Source organism: Vigna radiata, chromosome 7 (genome assembly GCF_000741045.1).
Source record: "Vigna radiata var. radiata cultivar VC1973A chromosome 7, Vradiata_ver6, whole genome shotgun sequence".
Lineage (NCBI taxonomy): Eukaryota > Viridiplantae > Streptophyta > Magnoliopsida > Fabales > Fabaceae > Vigna > Vigna radiata.
The window spans coordinates 30,016,854-30,036,540 of record NC_028357.1 but is presented as its reverse complement, the minus strand read 5'-3'; the positions used below and the strand labels follow the sequence as shown (position 1 = coordinate 30,036,540).

Genomic DNA, 19,687 nt, shown 5'->3' with positions numbered 1-19,687 from the left:
CATTTAAGCCTAAAAATTACTTTAAAAGTGATTTTGATATCAAAGTCAAATAACTTTTGAATGTGATAATCCAAAAACTATTTTTTTCCTTACACATTTTTAAGTTTTGGAAATAATTTTTTATTCTAAGATTGTGTAAAGTGAAATTAAAAAATAAATTTTAAATTATATGATTCAGAATTCATTTTTAATATCTAAATCACATAATTAAAATTAAAAAAGACAAAAACAAAATCTTTTATATTGAGTGGTCTGTGAAAAACTCGAACTAAGCCCAATGAGCGAGAGCGAGTAGCCCAGAACCGAAATCCTTACCAAAAATAAAAAGTGTCTCACCTTCTCCTCTCTTTCCCTGGCCATTTGTTTTTAACTTTTTTTATTATTCAGTTCAGTTTGAGGGTTCTAATTTTCATTTTCAATTTCAATTTCAATTTCAAATTCGCGCGAAGAAAGGTGAAGGTGGGTGTTACCGTATTCTATGGCGGCACCCAACAGCAACAACAACGCGACGCCGAAGCCCGGAACCCTAGGCGTTGGTGTAATCCCTACTCCGCCTAAGTCCCAACGCGGCCACAACAAGCCCAAGTGCAAACAGTGTGGCAATGTCGCTCGTTCAAGGTGTCCCTATGAATGTTGCAAGAGATGCTGTTCTAGAAATCAAAATCCTTGCCACATCCATGGTCCGTTCTATTTCTCTCTCAAAACATATACACACAAAGCAAACTTTTCAGCTTTTATTCGCTACCCTAAATTGCCACTATCCCTCTTTGTGTGCTGCTTTGTGCTGTCTATGATTGATTTACTGATTTAAATGGCTTTCACTTTGAGTTTTGTTATTGTATGTTATGATCTCACCTCTAATCTATTTGTTCCATAAGGGGAGAAGCGCTGTAGTTAAGGGGGAAGGAATTTGTCGTTAGCTTATCATTTCAGTTAGTTCAGAAAAATTAGGGTTTTATTTTTCCCTGTTGTAGTCTTTCCCGCTGATTAGCCTTTTAGCCAGTTCCTGATTTGCTTTACTCTTTATTTCGTTTGGTACTTTGTTGTTGTTGTTGTTAACGACTTGTTACAGTTATGCATGCCTTAGATTAATGACGAACATAACCATTAAGCTATGTATTCAGTGTTATCGACAAAGCTGAGTTCTGTTATGTACTTTTACGTTATTGGTGCTATAACCAAGGTATTAAATTGCAGTCGTGGTTTTGCCATGATCCTCAACATTGCCAAAATTGTAGGCAAAAGTGGCTGCAATTGCGGTTGTGGTGAGCCCCAAAACCTTGATGCTGTGGCTAAAATAATATGTTTATATAACGCACTTAGCTGATAATTGGAAAGATGTCTTCAAACGCTAATTATCAATCTTTGGTAGTGGTGTAGTTGTCAACCATGTGTGATAGCACTGCGGGCTAATGGAGTGGAGCGGCACCCTGCCACTCCTCATAGAGCTGTTATGGAGAGTTACTGGCCTTTTGGGGCACGCTTTGGTTTGTGGACAAAGAAGCGTTGATTTTCCTTGTAGTTTTGTAGTGAGGTAGAGATGTTCTGCAGCTTGGTTGCTTATCCAAGATTTGGGGTTCCATTCCCAGCTTGGGCAACGAGTCATGACTAGAGAGATCACTTTACCTAATAATTGGAAGACTGGTGAGAAGGTGAATTAGTCGGATGCTAAATAGAAGCCTGAAATACCTTCTGATTACCGAAAGTTTTTATTTTCTGCCCTAGTTTTGGTTGTGGAAGCTAGGGGTGTTCACGGGTTGAATTGGGTAGGATTTGAGCAAATCCATTACTCAACCCACTAAAAAAATATCGGTTGGTTGAGTTTCTGCATTGTTTATGTTAAACCAAATTCAACCCGACCTACTCTTCAGTGGGTTTCGGTCAATTGGGTTAAGATCTTGAAAAACTCATTTTTTTGTTAAAAGTTGTAATCTTTTAGTATCAACACAATTAAAAAATAACACCATCTTTACGAAAGTTAATTCAAGGCTTTTTGTATTAATCGTGTATCTACTATGATTTGTGCAATTGACAATATGATTTGTACAATATCATTCAAGTGGCTGTTGATGCTAATTGGAAGCTGACTTGTTTGGTGCTTTAGTCACTGCTAAATCGTAGGAATCATGGTTTTGTGGCTGAATTGCACTATTCTACCATCACTGAGTCAGGCCATGCGTGACCTGATTCTGAAAACCCTATTTAGTAGAAAAGAGAGGAAATTGGCTGATTTTTTCCCAAATTCCCTCCAATCAGACCCAGGGTACCCATTCTTCTTGTGTGACTCTTGCCTATTTATGCTCTATTATTTATTGTTCCCCTCAATGTGCTCTGCACGTTTCTATTTTTTTCGACAATAATTTACTATGGGTTGTGATCATATTATGACACTGTATGTGTTTTGAGAAATACTTTTTTACTTTTGGTGTGTTTCTTAATGATAAAAGGCCCTTAAATTTGTCCTTTTATGTCTTTGTTAGTGGTATACGTGTCCATATTTTATTATAAATAAAGTATTTTACAATTCATGATACAGTTCAGTTATTGAATCAGAAAAAAGACCTTCTGATTCACAATTAGAATTTTGATTCATATTGGAGTATTGTTCACTTTGTAAAGGAATGATTAACCATAAATGCCCCCTTATTTTTGAAGCAAGATTACCTTATAGATATGAAGCATGAATACTCTTAAATAGTCTATGTACCTGTATTAGGTATTTGTAGTTGTTGGGTAATGGCTACACACATTATACTCAATACCAGAGGTGGAAATAGGCCGAACTAGGCCAAGTTTTGGTAGTCTTGAGTTTGGCTTTTGTTTAATAAAAGGTTTGAGCATGTTCGAAAACCTCCTTTGTTATAAGATCTTTAAGAGTGTAGTAGGCTTAATGTATTGTTGGCCTAAATATGTCTATTAGTAATTACAATTTTCTTATATTATCATGCAATATATGCCTAAATATGTTAAACGTAATATAACATAATAAATTACTTGTTTAAAAATGTGTTTTGGATGAAGGCCCTTAATCGAGGTATAAATTCATCTTTCAGTAATCTTATAAATTGACCTTTTATGTAGGTTAACACGCTTAACAATTTAAAGATAGATAATATATGCCTTTAATAATTATAACCAATTTAATATTATAATAATGCTTACAATTTAACTTGTATTTACTTAAATAGGCTGATCAATTAGGTTTAATTTTTTTAATGGCCTAAGATCTGTTCATACTTTACTCTATCTTTTTTTTTTTTTCAATGTTCACTGTTGTGTCCATAAGTTTCTCTTCATTTCGTGGTTTCAATACTCTCGAATTTTCTTTTATTTATTTACTAATTGTAAAATATGAATGTCTTTAATTCCCGGTATTTTTAAATTTTCGAACATTTTTATACTGTAGTATATAGTTTTTGTATCTTATATTTTTATATCTATAACAGTTTTTGTATCTTGTTCCTTATAATTTTGCTCTAGTAGCTATCCTGCTATTTGATATTCCCCTATAGCATTGTCAAGGCTTTCTGTTACGCACTTTTCTCTCATAACCTTGAGGGAACTTTTCCATAAAAGTTAGCCAACATTATGAAAAATATATCTGGCTCAGTGTGTCTGTTATTGGAAGAACTATCCCGTAGAAGTTAGCTGAAATTTTGATATTTTTCTGTATAGTACATGATTTTTTCTCTAAATTGAGAGTTCTTATTCTAATTTTAGTGTAACTTGTACAAGGTGCAAGTTAATATCCTATTTTTTCTATCTCTCTTTCTGTTCCTGTACCAATGTGTATACCCACATTCAGATTTGGTGGGGGAAAGTAAATATATCTTAACTCTTACCACTAATAATTCCCGTGTTCTCAAAATCTACAGTTGAGTTCAGAGTTCGTACCATAATTTCAGTGTAACTTGTAGTGGTGCTAGTTGATCCCCTTTGTGTGTTTCCTGGTTTAGAAATTTTATTGTACCTCTGTCCTGTATCAATTCCAGTACTCACATGTGTTCATACATCACAGCTTTAATAGAGCTGTAGCCTTAAGAATTGGTGAAGGGGTTTTAGGTGTACATTGTCTATCAAGCAGCAGTAAAAATAAGATGTGAAATAAGAAAATCATTAAAAAAAGATGATTGTTCTGTTATTTTAATCCAAAGATTGAAATTATCCTGATAAGTTTATACTTTTGTTTCATATTCCCCTAATTAAGATCCTGACAGTTTTTTATTTTCCCGATTGTTTACTCTGATTTCTTATGCTGAATGCAGTGTTAAAAGCTAATTCGACTTTTCCCGACAAGACACCCTCATCTGGTAGCTCTCCACATGATCATCAACCCTTAGAACCACCTCAATCAACGTAAGTTATAAGCACCAGCACCCTACATGTGCACTGCATAAATTTTTTAGTTTATATTTTCAACTTGTTGGTGGGTTCACTGGAAATATGTTTAATATATTTTGAAAAGAAAGAGTCCAGTTCTTTACTTTTTTCCCCCCTCTTTCGAAGCTAGGATGGACTAAGAAGTTAACTGCTTACAATTTTCTGATATTTTACCTCACAGGAAAGGCTCAATATTTTGTGTTCCTTTTTTTGCGTTATGTCGTTATATTTTATCACTTTCTTAATGCAGTACTTTTCTTGAATTTCAAGTGACTTGTTAATTCAATTATACAATCAGAAATTAAATCTTCTTTCGAATTATTCTATTCCCCCTGAGCAGAGGATTTTGTTTTGCCATTTATTTCAGAAGTGCAGGAAGAGCTGCATCACTTCGACAGCTGTCTAATAGTTTTGCTCAGTTCAATAATTTACACCTTTCACTTCGTTCGAAGAAGCCATTGACTAGAAAGGTTAACCATACTTAAATATGCTTGGTTTAGTTGTATAATGATTTTGGTGAGCTGTATGTTGTGTGAAAATAATATCAATGGGATGATTACAGGATGCTGTAGCTATCAACGAATGGAGATTTGCCAAGTTAAAGGAATACAAGGAACGGAATATTGAAGTGGAAAATGAAGCTTTTGACCGATACATGCAGAATGTAGATTTACTGGAAGAAGTATTAGCAGTGAAGTCGTTGGATGACGATGTATCGTCTGCCTTGGATTCTAACCCTAGTCCAATGGAGAGCAATGAGACAATGATCCCTGGGTTAAAATTGCAGCTAAGATCAAACTCTCTGAGAAGTGATGGTTTGAGAACGAGAATACAACAAATCGTAGATGAGGGATTAAAGAAGCTTGAGAGAAGTGCTGTAGATGGTGACACGAATGAATCAATTGATGAAGAAGGTAATAAAGCTTCAAAAAGGGGAAAGGGGATGGAAAGGTTATCAGCTATAAGTGATCTTATGGATAAGATTAATAAAGCCCGAAGTGAGGAGGATTTGAAGTCGTGCTTAGAGATGAAGTCCCAACTCTTCAATTTGGACGAAGGCTCTTGCGTGATAGATCTTAAAGACAATGAAATTATTGAGAATCAAACTGCTGAAAGTGAGGTGGTACCACCAAAAGAATTGGATTATTCTTTACCGAAATTTGTTACCACCGCCGAAATTGATCAAGAAACTCTCAACACCATAGACAGACACTTTTCTTCCCTTGAGGATGTAGAGCAGTTGTGAGGCTAGATTTCTTAAACGTTGAGATTTACCTTGAAAGAAACGAATATAAATGTTGTGTTCTAGGAAAATGCCCTCTAATTAGAATCATGTGCCAAATGCAAGTAAAAAATGTTTACAAATTAATCGGGACACTTAAACCAGTTGAAGTGTGAACTGATTATTCAGTTTCAACGTTATCCATATCAATTGTGATTCTGATTAATCAAATAATGACTTGAAAACTTTGCTATTTGAATTTGGTGTACGTCAACATCTCATTCAATTCTAAAGACATCGGCTAAAGTAATTGAATAGACGAGTAGTTTTCACTATTGCTATTTCTCTGTCCTTATTAATTTCTACCCTACTTTCTGACGCTGTCAAAACACATTGTCACGTTGCAGCTGTCTCATTTTATTTGGCAAAATCCTGTTCATATTTCGGTATTTTAGCGTTGTTAATGTCGCTACAGGGTGATATCCATTAAAACTAAATCGAATATTGCCCCTGATATTCTGATTTGATGTTATAGGCTAAAAGGACGATGCGCAATCATCTCTCTATGGCCTGTTAATGTCCGGAAATTATCTGAGATATTAGAAATTGGGAGACAGTAGTTTTCATTATTTTGAAGTAGCATCCCAAGTTTATGTTGTACTGTAATTAGTTGCAGAGTTTGGGTTTGAAGGATTGAAGTATAAAAAGAGGTGAGGTGCGGTAATTGCCAGCAGTCAATACCCAAAGGGTTCTATGAAATCTGAGTAGTCTAATTTTGACTTTTGAAGGGAATAAGATAAAGCTGCATAATAGCTTACATTGGTTAGGGTTGCCACATTGTGCGAAGATAGTGGGTCAATAGCTTAAAGCTAAGAAGGTGATGAAAAGCATGCCGTACATATTCCTGCCCCTATGCCTATGGATGTTTTCCTCTGTTGAGCAGCACCTTAGAAGTGAAGAAACCACTAAGAATATGTGCTCTTGCTCCTTCAATAATTAATGTTTGGGCAACCGACAAAACAAGAAGGGGGAACTCTTTGGTTTTAGGATATGATTTATTAGTGGTAAAAACACTGAAACAACGTATACCTAATTACCTCCATCACTCACTCCTTCAAAGTGCATCACAACACAGTTGTTTTAGAACCAAGAATTGTAGTTTCAATGAGGCAATCAAATCAAATCAAACACTTGATTATTATGCATAGTTTATTTATCTTTGAATCAAAGACTCATCCACTGATTCGGGTTCTTGCGTCAAAAGAATCATAGATTGGTTTCGAGGCTCCAAAGGCAAATACCTCATGAGACACAAAAATTCCATCTTTCGGCATTTCTCTTCCCAACTTTTGATATATCTTTATAGCCTTTTTGGCTATGTGGGTTTCTTAATGTAGAATGGAAGACCTTTATTTTTTCTTGCTTTATTCTCTCACATTCTTCTCGATCCACAACTACTTTCTTGGTGGAAATCAAACTTTGAAGGACGTTTTTCCCCCTTTACACATGCTCTCAATAGTTCCTTCAAGTTTCAATGGCTATACTCATCTCAACATCAACTTTTCATACTCTCTCTCTCTCTCTCTCTCTCTCTGCTTATTTATCATGCCCTGTGTTCTCAATCCCTTGATCATTGTAATGATTCTCTATTATAAGATTTTGATTCATTATAGAGTATATTATTAGCCCACCAGAAATAACAAGGAACCAGACACTACAAAACAGCCTATCCAACATAACCAACGTCATCTAACTTTTACTTAAACTTTTGAGCATCGGTAATTTGTGGTGCAAATAACTCTATCAACAAACAAAATATATTAAATCTCACTCAAATCCATTTTCTACTCTACATTATGGGACCTTGCATTATTCATGCTTTCCATCTACAAGTATTCTAGACTCAACCAAATATGTTGCTTGTTTCAAGCCACACAACCATAACTTTGTTAGTGGAAAATATAGAGGAAACTTAACAATTTCGCAGGGATCTAATAATACAAATAAATAAATAAATAAAAAAAGATATTTACATAAACCTTAATTTTGGTAAGAGCTGGAAATGAATAGAGAGCATCATTTTTGTTTCTGGGGGATTGTTTTGATTATTCTTCTTTTGAAAAAGTAAGCCATGTGTATGTACAGCCAAGCATCATGAATTCTAGGTCATACGAATCATGGTTGCTCTATAATTTTCAACAGTACTGTTTGGGATTTGATGGCATCCCTAATGGTCAAAACAGTTCCACGAAACTTTTACCCATCAAAGAAAAATAAACCATTAAATTATGCTTTGAAATGTGTACACAGAAAACTCTTATTTCAAAGCATAAGAGTTAAAGATATTAGGTGGAATTGGTATGTACAACTCCCTGACATGTTACATGCTACAAACTTATCACCCAACTACACAAAATCATGCTTACATAATCTTAGGATTTTTAATGTTTTCGACTGACATAAGCTTGTAAAAAAATATTAATTATATTTTTAATAACTCTTTTTTAATAATTTTTTGACAACAGGATATATGTCTATTTAAATTTATGTTTTAAAAAATATTTAAAATGGACTAATCATAGATTATCACGTATGTATTATTAAAAAGTTATCAAAAAAAATTTATTAAAGAGACTTTTTCATTAAAAGATATATATGTTTTTAACAAATTTGAATCAAGAACATTGTTTACCAAACAACTGAAAATCATTCTTTCGAGTCATAAAAATTATCCTTGTAAACTTTAGATTTTTTTCCAACCATGTCTTTTTCTATAATGATTATTGTTTTCTTTATTCAAAATGAGGTTTTCACACCTGTTTTTTTTATTTATTTAAGTCTAAAGTCAACTCTTCGAGAACTTAAATTTATGTGAAATTCACATTATTTTTAATCCATTCCGTCCTGTTTTTTCAATATGTATGATTTTTTTTTTCCATCATTATATATGGGTTTTCGTCTTCAATTCCTTAGATAAATTAAAAGTCATCTAAAAAATTGAGCTATAAAAATATAAGTTTTGCTTATATTACACACATGCTGGTTAATACTTTTTTATGGTCGTATATATTCTTGAATAATAGCTAAATATCACATCAAGAATAATAATGATTTGTGGCTGTCATATATATTATATGGCATGAAGGATGAACAAGATATATAGAAGAGTTTATGTACCTAATTTCATTTACATTGTGATGTTCACATCAAACTGGATTAGGTAACCCTTTTTTCTTTTGTTAAATGTAATATATAACTTTTCTTCCTCTTTAAAGTCATTGCTTCCATTATTTGAGATCAAAGTAATTAGCTCTTCAACTCATAAATTCAACATAACTTTTCGAAAGGTTTTAGATTTATGGTTTAATTTTCTTTATGCATTGTTACGCGTTAAAGTTACATGAAAAAGAAAAAAAGAAAGAAATCTAATGATTTTTTAATAGCTTTCTAATGACTTAAACTGTTTAATTGGAATTACTTTTTCAACCACCCCTTTTTTTGACCCTTCATCCATTTTTGTTTTGGTTCAAAGATATTGTCTCATCTTCCAAGGTCTTATTTTTCTCATATTCATTTTCCTTATTTCGTAATCATACAAAAATTAATTTTGCTAAATAAAATTTTCATTATTCTTGGTATATCCCGAAGTTATACTTATGGACGTTTACGTATTTTCTGAATTAGAACTGCTATGTTCTACAAAACTACTCTTTCGACTACATACGTATGACACGTGTTTTTTAGTTTGCTTTAACTAAACTAATTCAAAGTTTAAAAACTGTATTGTATTAGGAAGCATTTTAATATATCGCTAAAATAAAGTATTTTCCACTGAAATTATAATTCAAGAAAATTTATTTGGAAATTCCCGAAATTATGGTTTTGGAAGTCCATTTATGGTTGGTTTCCCTTGAGCTTGTCACAAAATTAATTAAGATGAAAGTTGAAAATTTTGTACATCATTAAACTCATTGGTTATATTTTTTTCAGATCATTGAAATGGTTAATGAATATAAATTAATATAAATAAAAGCATTTAAACTCCGAAATAATAAAATTATATTTTGATATATTTATGATTTACTTTTTTTAACTCATTTTAATCACTGAAATTAAAAATCATCACTCTCTAGTATATAATGTTTCACTTTCATATGGGACAGTTTTAAGTAATATACTGTGTTTGTGATATGATTTTATTATTCGATAATTCTAAAATCATTTTAAGATCTATAGAGTAAATATTATTTATTTGTTTAAAAAAATTATTTAAAGTTTTGCAGAGAAAGAATTAAAGAATATAAGAATATGTAACATCCCAAAAATATAACTTTAAACTATATTTAAGAGTATTTACATTTATAATATAGTAGGATAGTTACATGGGAAAATAAAATTAATTTATAATTATTCTAAAATAACCATAAATTAAAATTTTACAGAAAACTTACATTAACGCTAATTACAAGTACAAACCGAACGATCATACAAGCAATGTATAAATCGAACGGTCATACTCTTATACTACCTTCTATTCTTCCAGCTATTGTTCCAGAGAAATTTCTTCACTTTCTGTTCACACTCACAGGGTGATCATTGCAAGAACAAGGACGACCGAACGGACAACATGACAAGACAGGAAAAATAAGGATAAGCTAGTGTAATTTAATTAATCATAAAACATAACAATTACATAATCATTAATTCAATCAAAACATTATAACATACAATCATCAAACATTCATTTCCAGCAAAAACCGAACATAGCATACATACAATGACCGACTACTTGACTCGACCATCCGAATTGTATGAATATGTAGCTTCTGGCCGTTCTTGCACCTGGTGGTGTAGTAACTGGAAACCCCTCAGTTGCCGCCCGAGGTTAGCTCGTTATACCTCACCTAAGGAACCCCCCTTAGACTAGGGCCTCCTGCCATTCTCACCACATGACTTACCCATCTATACTTGAGAACTGATAATCATTAAAACTTCAGGATGAACACCATGAATTTCACTATCCATATTCATACTTTACCAATTCAATAACTAATCACTGAGACCTTCCTCCTTAGAATTCTCTTCCATACCACTTGAAATATCCTATCCAATATACATACATAAGTAAAATTAAACCAAACAGTAAATCAATCATCATCGTCGAATACAACCGAACGAAAGAACTTAACATAATCTATGAACAAGACCGAACGGAAGATCACTCCTTATATGTGTACATGAGCGAACGATCATGTGAGGAGTAACAACTCAAGAATGACTGAATGTCCCTGAAGTCGAACATCCGAACAACCAAATTCTAAAGTTAAACCGAACACTTGAATTTTAGACCGAACATGTATGACCTATAAAGATCACCATTGTCTTAGACCGATCCCTAATGACTTAACCTGAATAATAGGAGTTTAGACAGAACACTATTGTCTTGGCCGGATACTATTACCTTACGTCGAACACTAATGAGTTGAACAGGACGTTGTTAACTCAACCCGAATACTGATAATATAACAAAAAAATTTATAATTAAATTTTTATTCATATTAGTCGAACATACTAAGAAACCGAATAATAGTACAAGACCGAGTACTTTAAGGAACCGAGTGCTAGTACAAGATCGAGCACTACTAAGACCAAGTGTTAGTACAAGACTAAACACTCTAAGGAATCGAATGCTAGTACAAGACCGAACACTCTAAGCATTTACAAAAATGTATAAGTTTGACCATTGAAATAATGAAACACTGTTTTACAGACTGAGAATATTTTTAATATCAAAAACTTAAGTTGTATGAAATATCTTACCTAAAATGATTACTAAGTGGGAATGAAAAACTATGCTTAAACCGAACGTTATACTCTAGTATTCATCATACGAGACCGATCGATCATTAACTGAAGTTCTACGAAAGAAGAACTCAGTTAAGACCGAACACACATAACAGAAACCGAACGGTCATGAATGACTCTCGACGACAAGTAATAATTTTGCATAATACTGCAGACTTATCATCAAGTCCTATTCCTACCCAGTTCACGCCATTTATCAATCATTAACATCTTCAGACGAACATGCAGTAACATCAATATTTTATATCCATCAAATAACCAAACAAAACATCATTTAAACATGCAATCATTCAAAACAGAGAATCATAATTAAATTATACAAGCTTCCCTTACCTCTTTGACAGACAGTTGCTAACTCAATCAGCAGAATACCTTTCCTCAAACACCAACCTTTTTCTAGAACACCTATAATCCATTGAACAAGAAGAAAGACCAAAACATGATCATAATTTTGAGAAGATGGAGTTAACAAATGCATGCAACTAGAACTTTAGCTTGCATGTACCCATAACATATTTCTCACGAAGAAGAAAAACTTACCAATTCGGAATAAAGATTCGATCGGTGCAAATGAAAGTCTTTAGCACCAGGAGAGCTCAGGCGTGATCTGTTTGGTGATCGGAAGTAAAGAGGATGAGAATTTGTAGAGAGAAAACTAAGGAATTTAGAGAGAGCTAGATAGAAGGAGGAGAAAACGAGAATTTGAGAAACTTGGAGGAGAAAGTTGCATGTAGGAAAGTGACATCAGATTTAAAATCCCAACTTATATACTGCCTTCAAAATCGAATGGTCCACTCCTTTGCAGCCACCTTGCTTCCACTTTCTGACATTTTTAATTTTTTTCACTACACTTAGCTTCTACTACGAGCTGAATTTAAGGAGTCTGACAGAATTAAATAAAAATTATGTATTTTATAACGAGTAAAATAAGTGATTTTTATAAGAATACATTTTTTATTAGATTAAAATAAATATTTATTCAATTTCTAAAGACTAAAAATATGTTTTAAAAAAAAAGTAGTTAAGTTTATTGTAAAACTTGATAAAAAATAAAATTTTGAATTGTAGGATTATATTTCAATAAAACGAATTCTTATTGTGCTGAAAATTTAATTACAAAAAAAATATAATTTTGAATTTCTTTATAGTATAATTTTAATAATGTATTTATAACTCTTCAAAACTAAAAATTCTGAAGTCTATTTATATATTTAGTCTAAAAATGAGCATTTATTAGGAGTATTTTCAGAAAAAAAAAAATAATGGGTGGTGCGAATAGTAATTCCTAAGTTAAGTTAATTCAGATAAATATTACCACAAATAAGAACATGAGATTTTATATTAATATATTTATATATTAAAAAGGAATGGGTAAAAGCTGAATTAAAATAAAAGGGAGGGGTCACTTAATTAAAAGAAGTCAATTTTGATTTTTGTTGTTGGGCTTTCTAAAAAGCAGAAGTCATTCTCTCAATAATGTTCCTTTCTCTAAAACTCTTACTCACCATTCTCTCTGCCTTCTTTCTACCAAATCTCCCCACTGAACCATTACATTTTTGTTTAGGTGACGTCCATACGTTCCCGAAGTCGAGAGCCTCGACTTGAACCCATTGATTTCACGTTCTATAGCGGGTAAGTGGTTTTTCCCTTTTCCTCCACTTTTCTTAAAATTAGGGCATGCAATTTTGCTCTTGCATGTGTCTTGTGTATTCTTCTTTTCATTCCTTGCATTATTCTAGCTCTAAGAGCTATTTGTTGTCACCAATGTGGTGATCTGTAGGTCCTGTTTGGTTCTTCGCTGTGTGGGGTCCTGTTTAGAGTGTTCTAGCAAGTTGTACTGCTCAACCTCTAGGTAATGGGAGCTAGTGTCTTGTTAAAAATTTGTTGTATGATATGTATGTATGTTAAATTCTGAGCTGGTATGTTGTTGATATAAAATTGTTATTATTGTTGGAAGAATTGAGGAATTGATGTATAAAATTAGAGATTTAAAGTGATGGGTGTTAGCATGTCAAATTTTGGATTAGTGAGTTTAAAAAGGAAATTCTACAGTTTGGTAAAGGTCTTCGGGTCTATTATGTTTGGTTTAAGTTATAAAATAGTTATAGTATAAAGTTGAAATTGAGAAGTAACACTTGAGTTCATTGTATACCATTTTAGAGTGGAATTGGAGGGGTTTTGAGAGGTGAATTTTTTAGGGAATGATGGTTTAATAACAGTGGCATTTTGGGGACTGTTTTTGAGTTATCTTAGACTTGTTGGAACTCGTAAAACAATAAAATATAATCTATATTGGAGTAGAGGTCTTGTGAGGGTTTATGTGCATGGTTTTAGTCAAAAAGAGGGTGTGGAATAGTGAAATGGTGAGATAAGATGTCTGCATTGTTTTGGAGGGTTGGGGGTATGTTATCACACCTGTTAGGACTTGTCTAGATGACTAAATCAGTAAAATCTATTCTAAAATGGAAAATGGCTTCATAGGTTGAGTTTTTAGTCCATTTTAGAGGTTTTAAGGGGTGAAAATGACAAGTAGGACTACTGGAAGTATTCTGTGATTTTGGACAGTCCTAGCAAGTGCAATTGGACTTATTGATGCAGGTTGCAAACTAGTTTGAGGGTTTTAAAGGATAGAAATGAAATTGGGCAACTTGTAGAAGTGAATTTGGATTTTAAAGTGTCAAAAGTGCTTTGATACACCTAGTCTTGGATCTAGTGATCAAATGGATGTTTGTTTGGAGTTTAGGATGTCCATTTTGGACGTTCCTTAGGTCGTTTTGGGGGTTTTGGACCCTTCTGGTGCTGTTAGTGAAGGTTTCAGAGTTGTTTTCCTTACCTAAATATGAGTATCCTTATGCCATGGATTGATTGATGTTGTTTGATTGAAAGAGTGTCTTGTATGTTTATATATATGGCTTGTGTGGTTGGAAAGAATATGATTGTGAATTATATTGATGTAATTGAGTATGAACTAGACATCTTAGGGTGAGATGATTGAAAGTGATTTGAGGGGAGTTATTGTTGTTCTGTATAACTGTATGGAGCTTTGAACTGGTATGTCTATCCTTACACTCAAAACACAGTTCATGCTCAAATAGAGAAGAACCGTGTGAGTAGTGAGAGTAGAGGGAGGTCCTCGTCTATAGTGTTAGAGTTTAGACATAGACAGATGGGAGGATTTACCTTGCACAGTGTTAGGGAGGGCCAGCTGAACTATGCAAGTGCAAAAACGACCAATAGTTCGACAGTTATACCAATCCGGATGAGTCGTGTTGAGTGGTTGAGTCATGGTTTGAAGGGTATGCTTTAATTGTTCTTTTATATGTAACTAAGCATGATGACATTGATTGATTATACTATATGTATATTGTTTGTTTATCTAGCTTACCATTGTTTTCTTGTTGTGTGTTGCTTGTGTATGTTTTCCTTTGCGATGATAATCTACTTGGATGGGAGCAAATGTAGGAGGTCCCCATGGAGCAAGAGTTGGAGGATGATGATGATGATGCAACTTAGTTTATTAGGATTGCTATATTTCAATTTAAATCATTTTAAAATACTTTAGGTTTCAGATTATGCTATCTTGAGTTACTTCTTTCTCTTTAAATTTAAATTCTGATGATCTCTTGAATGACTGTAAACTTGAGATCTATTTGGAAGTCAAAATTGTTCTCTTTATTTTGGATGATAACGCCTATATTGTATGATTAATATTATTATATATTTGAGATATCACACAAACAGTATAAAATTAGTGGGTTTTAGTTGTTTTTTGATTTGATCCAGAGTTAGCATAACTCTTCCAAATACATTGTGTGTGAAACACTATATTACGATCATAAAATATCAATAAAACGATGTTCATACAATTATGGGGTCAACAAAAAACGTGTCTTGCAAACCAAAATGATAACATTAGGTGACAAATGAAGCATTGTTTCTAAGAGTAAGAAACAAAGTAATCACATGTGAATCAACCTCTATTTTTCTTACCTTTTCACTCCATTTTAACTTACCAACTATATACTTGTCTTTTAAAGTTTTTAATGTTAAATTATCTAAGAATGCATGAAAAATAAAAGTTTTTAATGTTATTGTAATTGTTCAACAAATCATCCTCGGAAATTTATTAAAAGCTAACAAACATATAGATAGTCGATGGAGGTTTGTAAGTTATAATCAAAGGAGTTGGATAATGATAAATAGATGATTAGGACGAAGGTCTTTCTGTAGTTGTTGAGAGGGATGATAACCATGAATGACCTAATTCAATTGTTCTTGTCATAATCTTGGTGCTTATTTTTATTTTTACAACATTTCTAAGCACTAAAACTCCTTTAGACATTCACTAATTAAAGTGGTCAATACTCAATATTATTTAAGGGTAAATATAATTATTAACATTTAGCATTTTGAAGAAGGAACCTAATGATGATGGTTTATTTTTCTTTCTAAAAAATAAATGAAGTTAATTAACTAGGTCAGACATCTTTCACTTGTTTATGTTTGTTTGGAAGGGGTATTTATCATTATTACATAAGCTAATGTGAAAATGACAAAATTAAAGAAAGGCAAAGAGTGGGGACATTGGAAATTAGATTAAAAAACTTAGATTCAAGAAATTAAGCACATCTCATTATGCTACATGGTCCCTACCCACACCCTCCATTTCTTCAACAGTTGTAACTGAAACAACCAAACATGTATTCCTTTATTATCAAACATCAATTATCACTACCCTGCTTAATTAACAAATGCCTAATAATAATTATAATTTAATTGTGATTATAATAACATGGCTATAGTAATGTAATGCTTCATTGACACGGCGCAATTGGGTTTTGTGGGATCAAGTCAAAGAAGGGTTGCAGAAATTTTGTCATTTCCTCAAACACATTCACGACGTGTTCCAAAAGGGATTCAAACACAGCAAATTCCAAACGCGGGTTAACCTTTCCACAAACTCTACTTGTTTTCACCTACAGATCTATTTTCATCACAATCCTTCAATCAATTCAACACCCTCTTAGATTATAGGCACTATAATCACCATATATATAATGGACATCATAATAATGGCATCGTTTGAAACAATTTCTCGATTTTGCTTTTTCACCTTTTTGCTCCAACGGGTTTATATATATTTTAATCAAAGTAAATAAAAGTTTAATAGAGATTTGTCTGGGTTTTAACTTTAGCTTAACTTGATCCAAACATGAAAGCATTCATGTAAAAGCAGCCCTATTAGGAGGCACACAAGACAAGACATTTTAGAATTGAGATAACGATCTGGCAACCCCCAACCTAAAGAAATTTGCACGATTTCAGCTACCTAGTACAATTTCTTTTTCTTATTCTTTTAATTGTATATGTTTATATGTCACTTGAATAATGCTTTTAAGCTAACCCAATATATAAAGCACTCAATCATGATCGAAATTCTCAAATTGTACGCTGGGCATGCGATGAGATTAGGTTTAAATATTCTCCGAATTGAGGTTTATAACAATTCAGTCATTTGTAATTCGATCCTCATATTTATACCACTTTTGACTTTATTTTTCCTTCTTCTTAGTACTTTAAAGAATAATATTGTACAGCACTGGTTTGTTTGGTATTATCTTTATTTTCATGTAAAAAGTCCTAATGCTAATTGTAATATAGTATTATCATCTCTTATGTGCCATGCTTGAGATTCCCATTTTGTTTTTAAGGAAAGCCACTTGACGTTATCTTTGAATTTGAATGTGCATAAGCACTTAAGAAAACTAATTTGGGAGGCAATGGTGATCCTAGATCACAATCAAAGGAGACAATAAAGGTTGATATTGAATTGGATTTCATGAGGTACATCAAGGATTGTTATCTAGATTTGAAGCTTTGATTGAGAGGTTTTGGTGCAATGGTGCGTGCATAGTTGTCCCACACCCTCCAACGTCGTTTTTACAACTATTTCATATTTGGTTAGTGGACTTCATACATACGTAAACTCCAATAATGCCTAACCTATATTTGTATCATTCAAGCTCGCCCAAATAAATAAAACGTGCTTATTCATCTTATTCGGAATTAACACAAAATAAAATATACCTTTTTCTTTTCTACCCAAACAAAATATTATCAATCTCTTGTGATATCTTATGGTATCATTATTCTTGTTTGTGACGAGAGTCTCACACATGTTATACAACTATTCCATTACTAATTAACATTATTGGTATATGTAAGGCCAGGGGAGCCAATCAGTCAAAGAGAATAACACGTAATAAATAATTTGAATTGAGAAGGTAGAAGTGTATGATGGATCTTAATCGTGCACCATCAAGCCATAATCAACAGTTGTATATGGTGATAATGGTAACATAAATAAATAATTGGTTTGTATGAGAGAATTGAATCATGTGAGTTGGACATATAGGTTGAGTTGAGTGGTTGTATTTGCAATGATGAATGCATTTGCATATGAAAGCAAGTAATAAAACTCTGACCGTGGTTGCTTAGACGGTCTGTAAGGAAGGAATATATGGAAGAATGAAGAATGATTTATTGAGGGGTAAGAGTGAGAGAAGAGAAGATCTAAAAATGTTGATAAATTAGTAAAGGGAGGGTTGAAAGAGGGTGTGCCAAAAACAAACTACGGGGGACAAAGATTAGATCCACGGATCTTACATGTACACTAAAAATTGTACTGTTAGTTTTTGGCATCGACATGTCCCAAGTCACATGTTAGTCACATGATGTGTTTGATATTGCTTGTCACCCATTGTATAATGAGTGAAAGGGATATCATAGAAATGCATGAAAGATTGGGGCCCTAACAATTTGTGACGGATCCAATTAATTAGGGTTATGAGTGGGTCGGATACCAGTGTACCTAATATGGTCCTTTGAGCTTAGTACTTTAGCCCGTGTATCATGCCTGGGTCCCAAATCAACTATTTTCTTTAGTATTTTATTGGGATGCTGTAAATTTAAACTCTTTTTCTGATAGATTGTATGTGGTAATAATTTGTTTTAGTTGGATAGCAAAAGTTGAAAGGATGGAAAAATGAAATGGGGATTTGTGAGCACAGGTAGGTGAGGAAATAATAATATTGAGTGAATGGGGATACGTGCCAAAATAAGTGAAGGGATGAATTATGGCAATGACAGAGAGGGAGGGTCATCAAGGCAACAAAGCAACGTGGAGGCAAAGGAAAGGAAACAAATATATTCAAAATGTTTATCAGTGACAGACACCCATATGCTGTCACCTATCTTCTCTTCATCTTATCTACTCATATACTCAAATTTACCCTTTCCACTCACACCACACTAACACAATTATCAAATCACTTCTTAGTTTTAATTTCTCCCACACTCTCTCTCTCTTTCTCGTGTGTCACGGTGGTGAAGATCAAGTTTTGATTTTTTTTCATTTGTCGCTATAATTGAAAAGAGAAAGAAAAACCACCTTAATGCACCTAAGGGTGATGAAATGTCTATATTTGTTTATCCGTTCTAGAATTTCGGTTGCACAAGTCTTCTGTATATAGAAAACGATTTCTTTTTTTTTGAAAAATGTATAGCGTTGTATGATCACCATTGAAGATGCATGAATGAAATGGTCTATAGATGCATTGAATTTATTCTTTCTCAAACAGCATGCAAGTTTGGTCAATTTCTGTTTTTTCCTCCCTTTAGCTAGAGGAATTAAATGAACTGTAAAGAAAAAAGTTTTCAATACTAGTTATGAGAGAGTCCCACATGGAATCGTTTTGTATGTTTAGGACTCCAAGGTAGGTTTTTATGCTTGTATCACATTCCACCACATCCGCATCTACATATTCTAATTAATATTGGGTTCTGTTCTTTCTTTCTTTCTTGTTTTTTTCCCTCTCCATCCCTCATGCAACCTATTTGTTCTCAAGAAAATGACTTCGACCCAACGTGTCACAACAATAATTTTAGCACAAATTTCTCCAATTTCAAACCAAGCCAAAATCAAAGCTGTTGAAAACCAGTTTATCAAAACTTCAACCATATCAAACTGCATAAATAAGATATACATATACTTCTTTTCCTAATATGTCCAACACTCTCAACAAGAGAAAGATAGCGACTTTCAACTTTATGGTAATTCTGTTCTATACTTTCACGTGTAGCTTATTCCTAGTGTAAAAGAGTAGATATATATATATATATATATATATATATATATATATATATATATATATATATATA

General features: G+C 32.9%; 1 protein-coding gene across 2 annotated transcripts; it reads left to right on the top strand.

The window, feature by feature from the left end:
* The first annotated feature begins 282 nt into the window (after nucleotides 1-282).
* Nucleotides 283-5,861, top strand: LOC106766975. 2 transcript variants are annotated; one of them, XM_014651779.2, is made up of 4 exons: nucleotides 283-680; nucleotides 4,266-4,356; nucleotides 4,751-4,850; nucleotides 4,943-5,861. In XM_014651779.2, exons 1-4 carry the CDS (start codon nucleotides 479-481, stop codon nucleotides 5,624-5,626), a joined length of 1,077 nt encoding a protein of 358 aa, XP_014507265.1. In that variant the 5' UTR covers nucleotides 283-478; the 3' UTR covers nucleotides 5,627-5,861. The 2 variants fall into 2 exon arrangements, with proteins under 2 accessions (XP_014507265.1, XP_014507264.1); XM_014651778.2 differs by having other exon boundaries at nucleotides 284-680; nucleotides 4,748-4,850.
* Nucleotides 5,862-19,687: the final 13,826 nt, after the last annotated feature.

Coding starts and splice junctions, on each gene's coding strand:
- LOC106766975 (XM_014651778.2), top strand. CDS start 479: ATGGCGGCACCCAACAGCAACAACAACGCGACGCCGAAGCCCGGAACC. Junction 681..4,265: donor AAATCCTTGCCACATCCATG/GTCCGTTCTATT, acceptor TGCTGAATGCAG/TGTTAAAAGCTAATTCGACT. Junction 4,851..4,942: donor AGAAGCCATTGACTAGAAAG/GTTAACCATACT, acceptor GGATGATTACAG/GATGCTGTAGCTATCAACGA.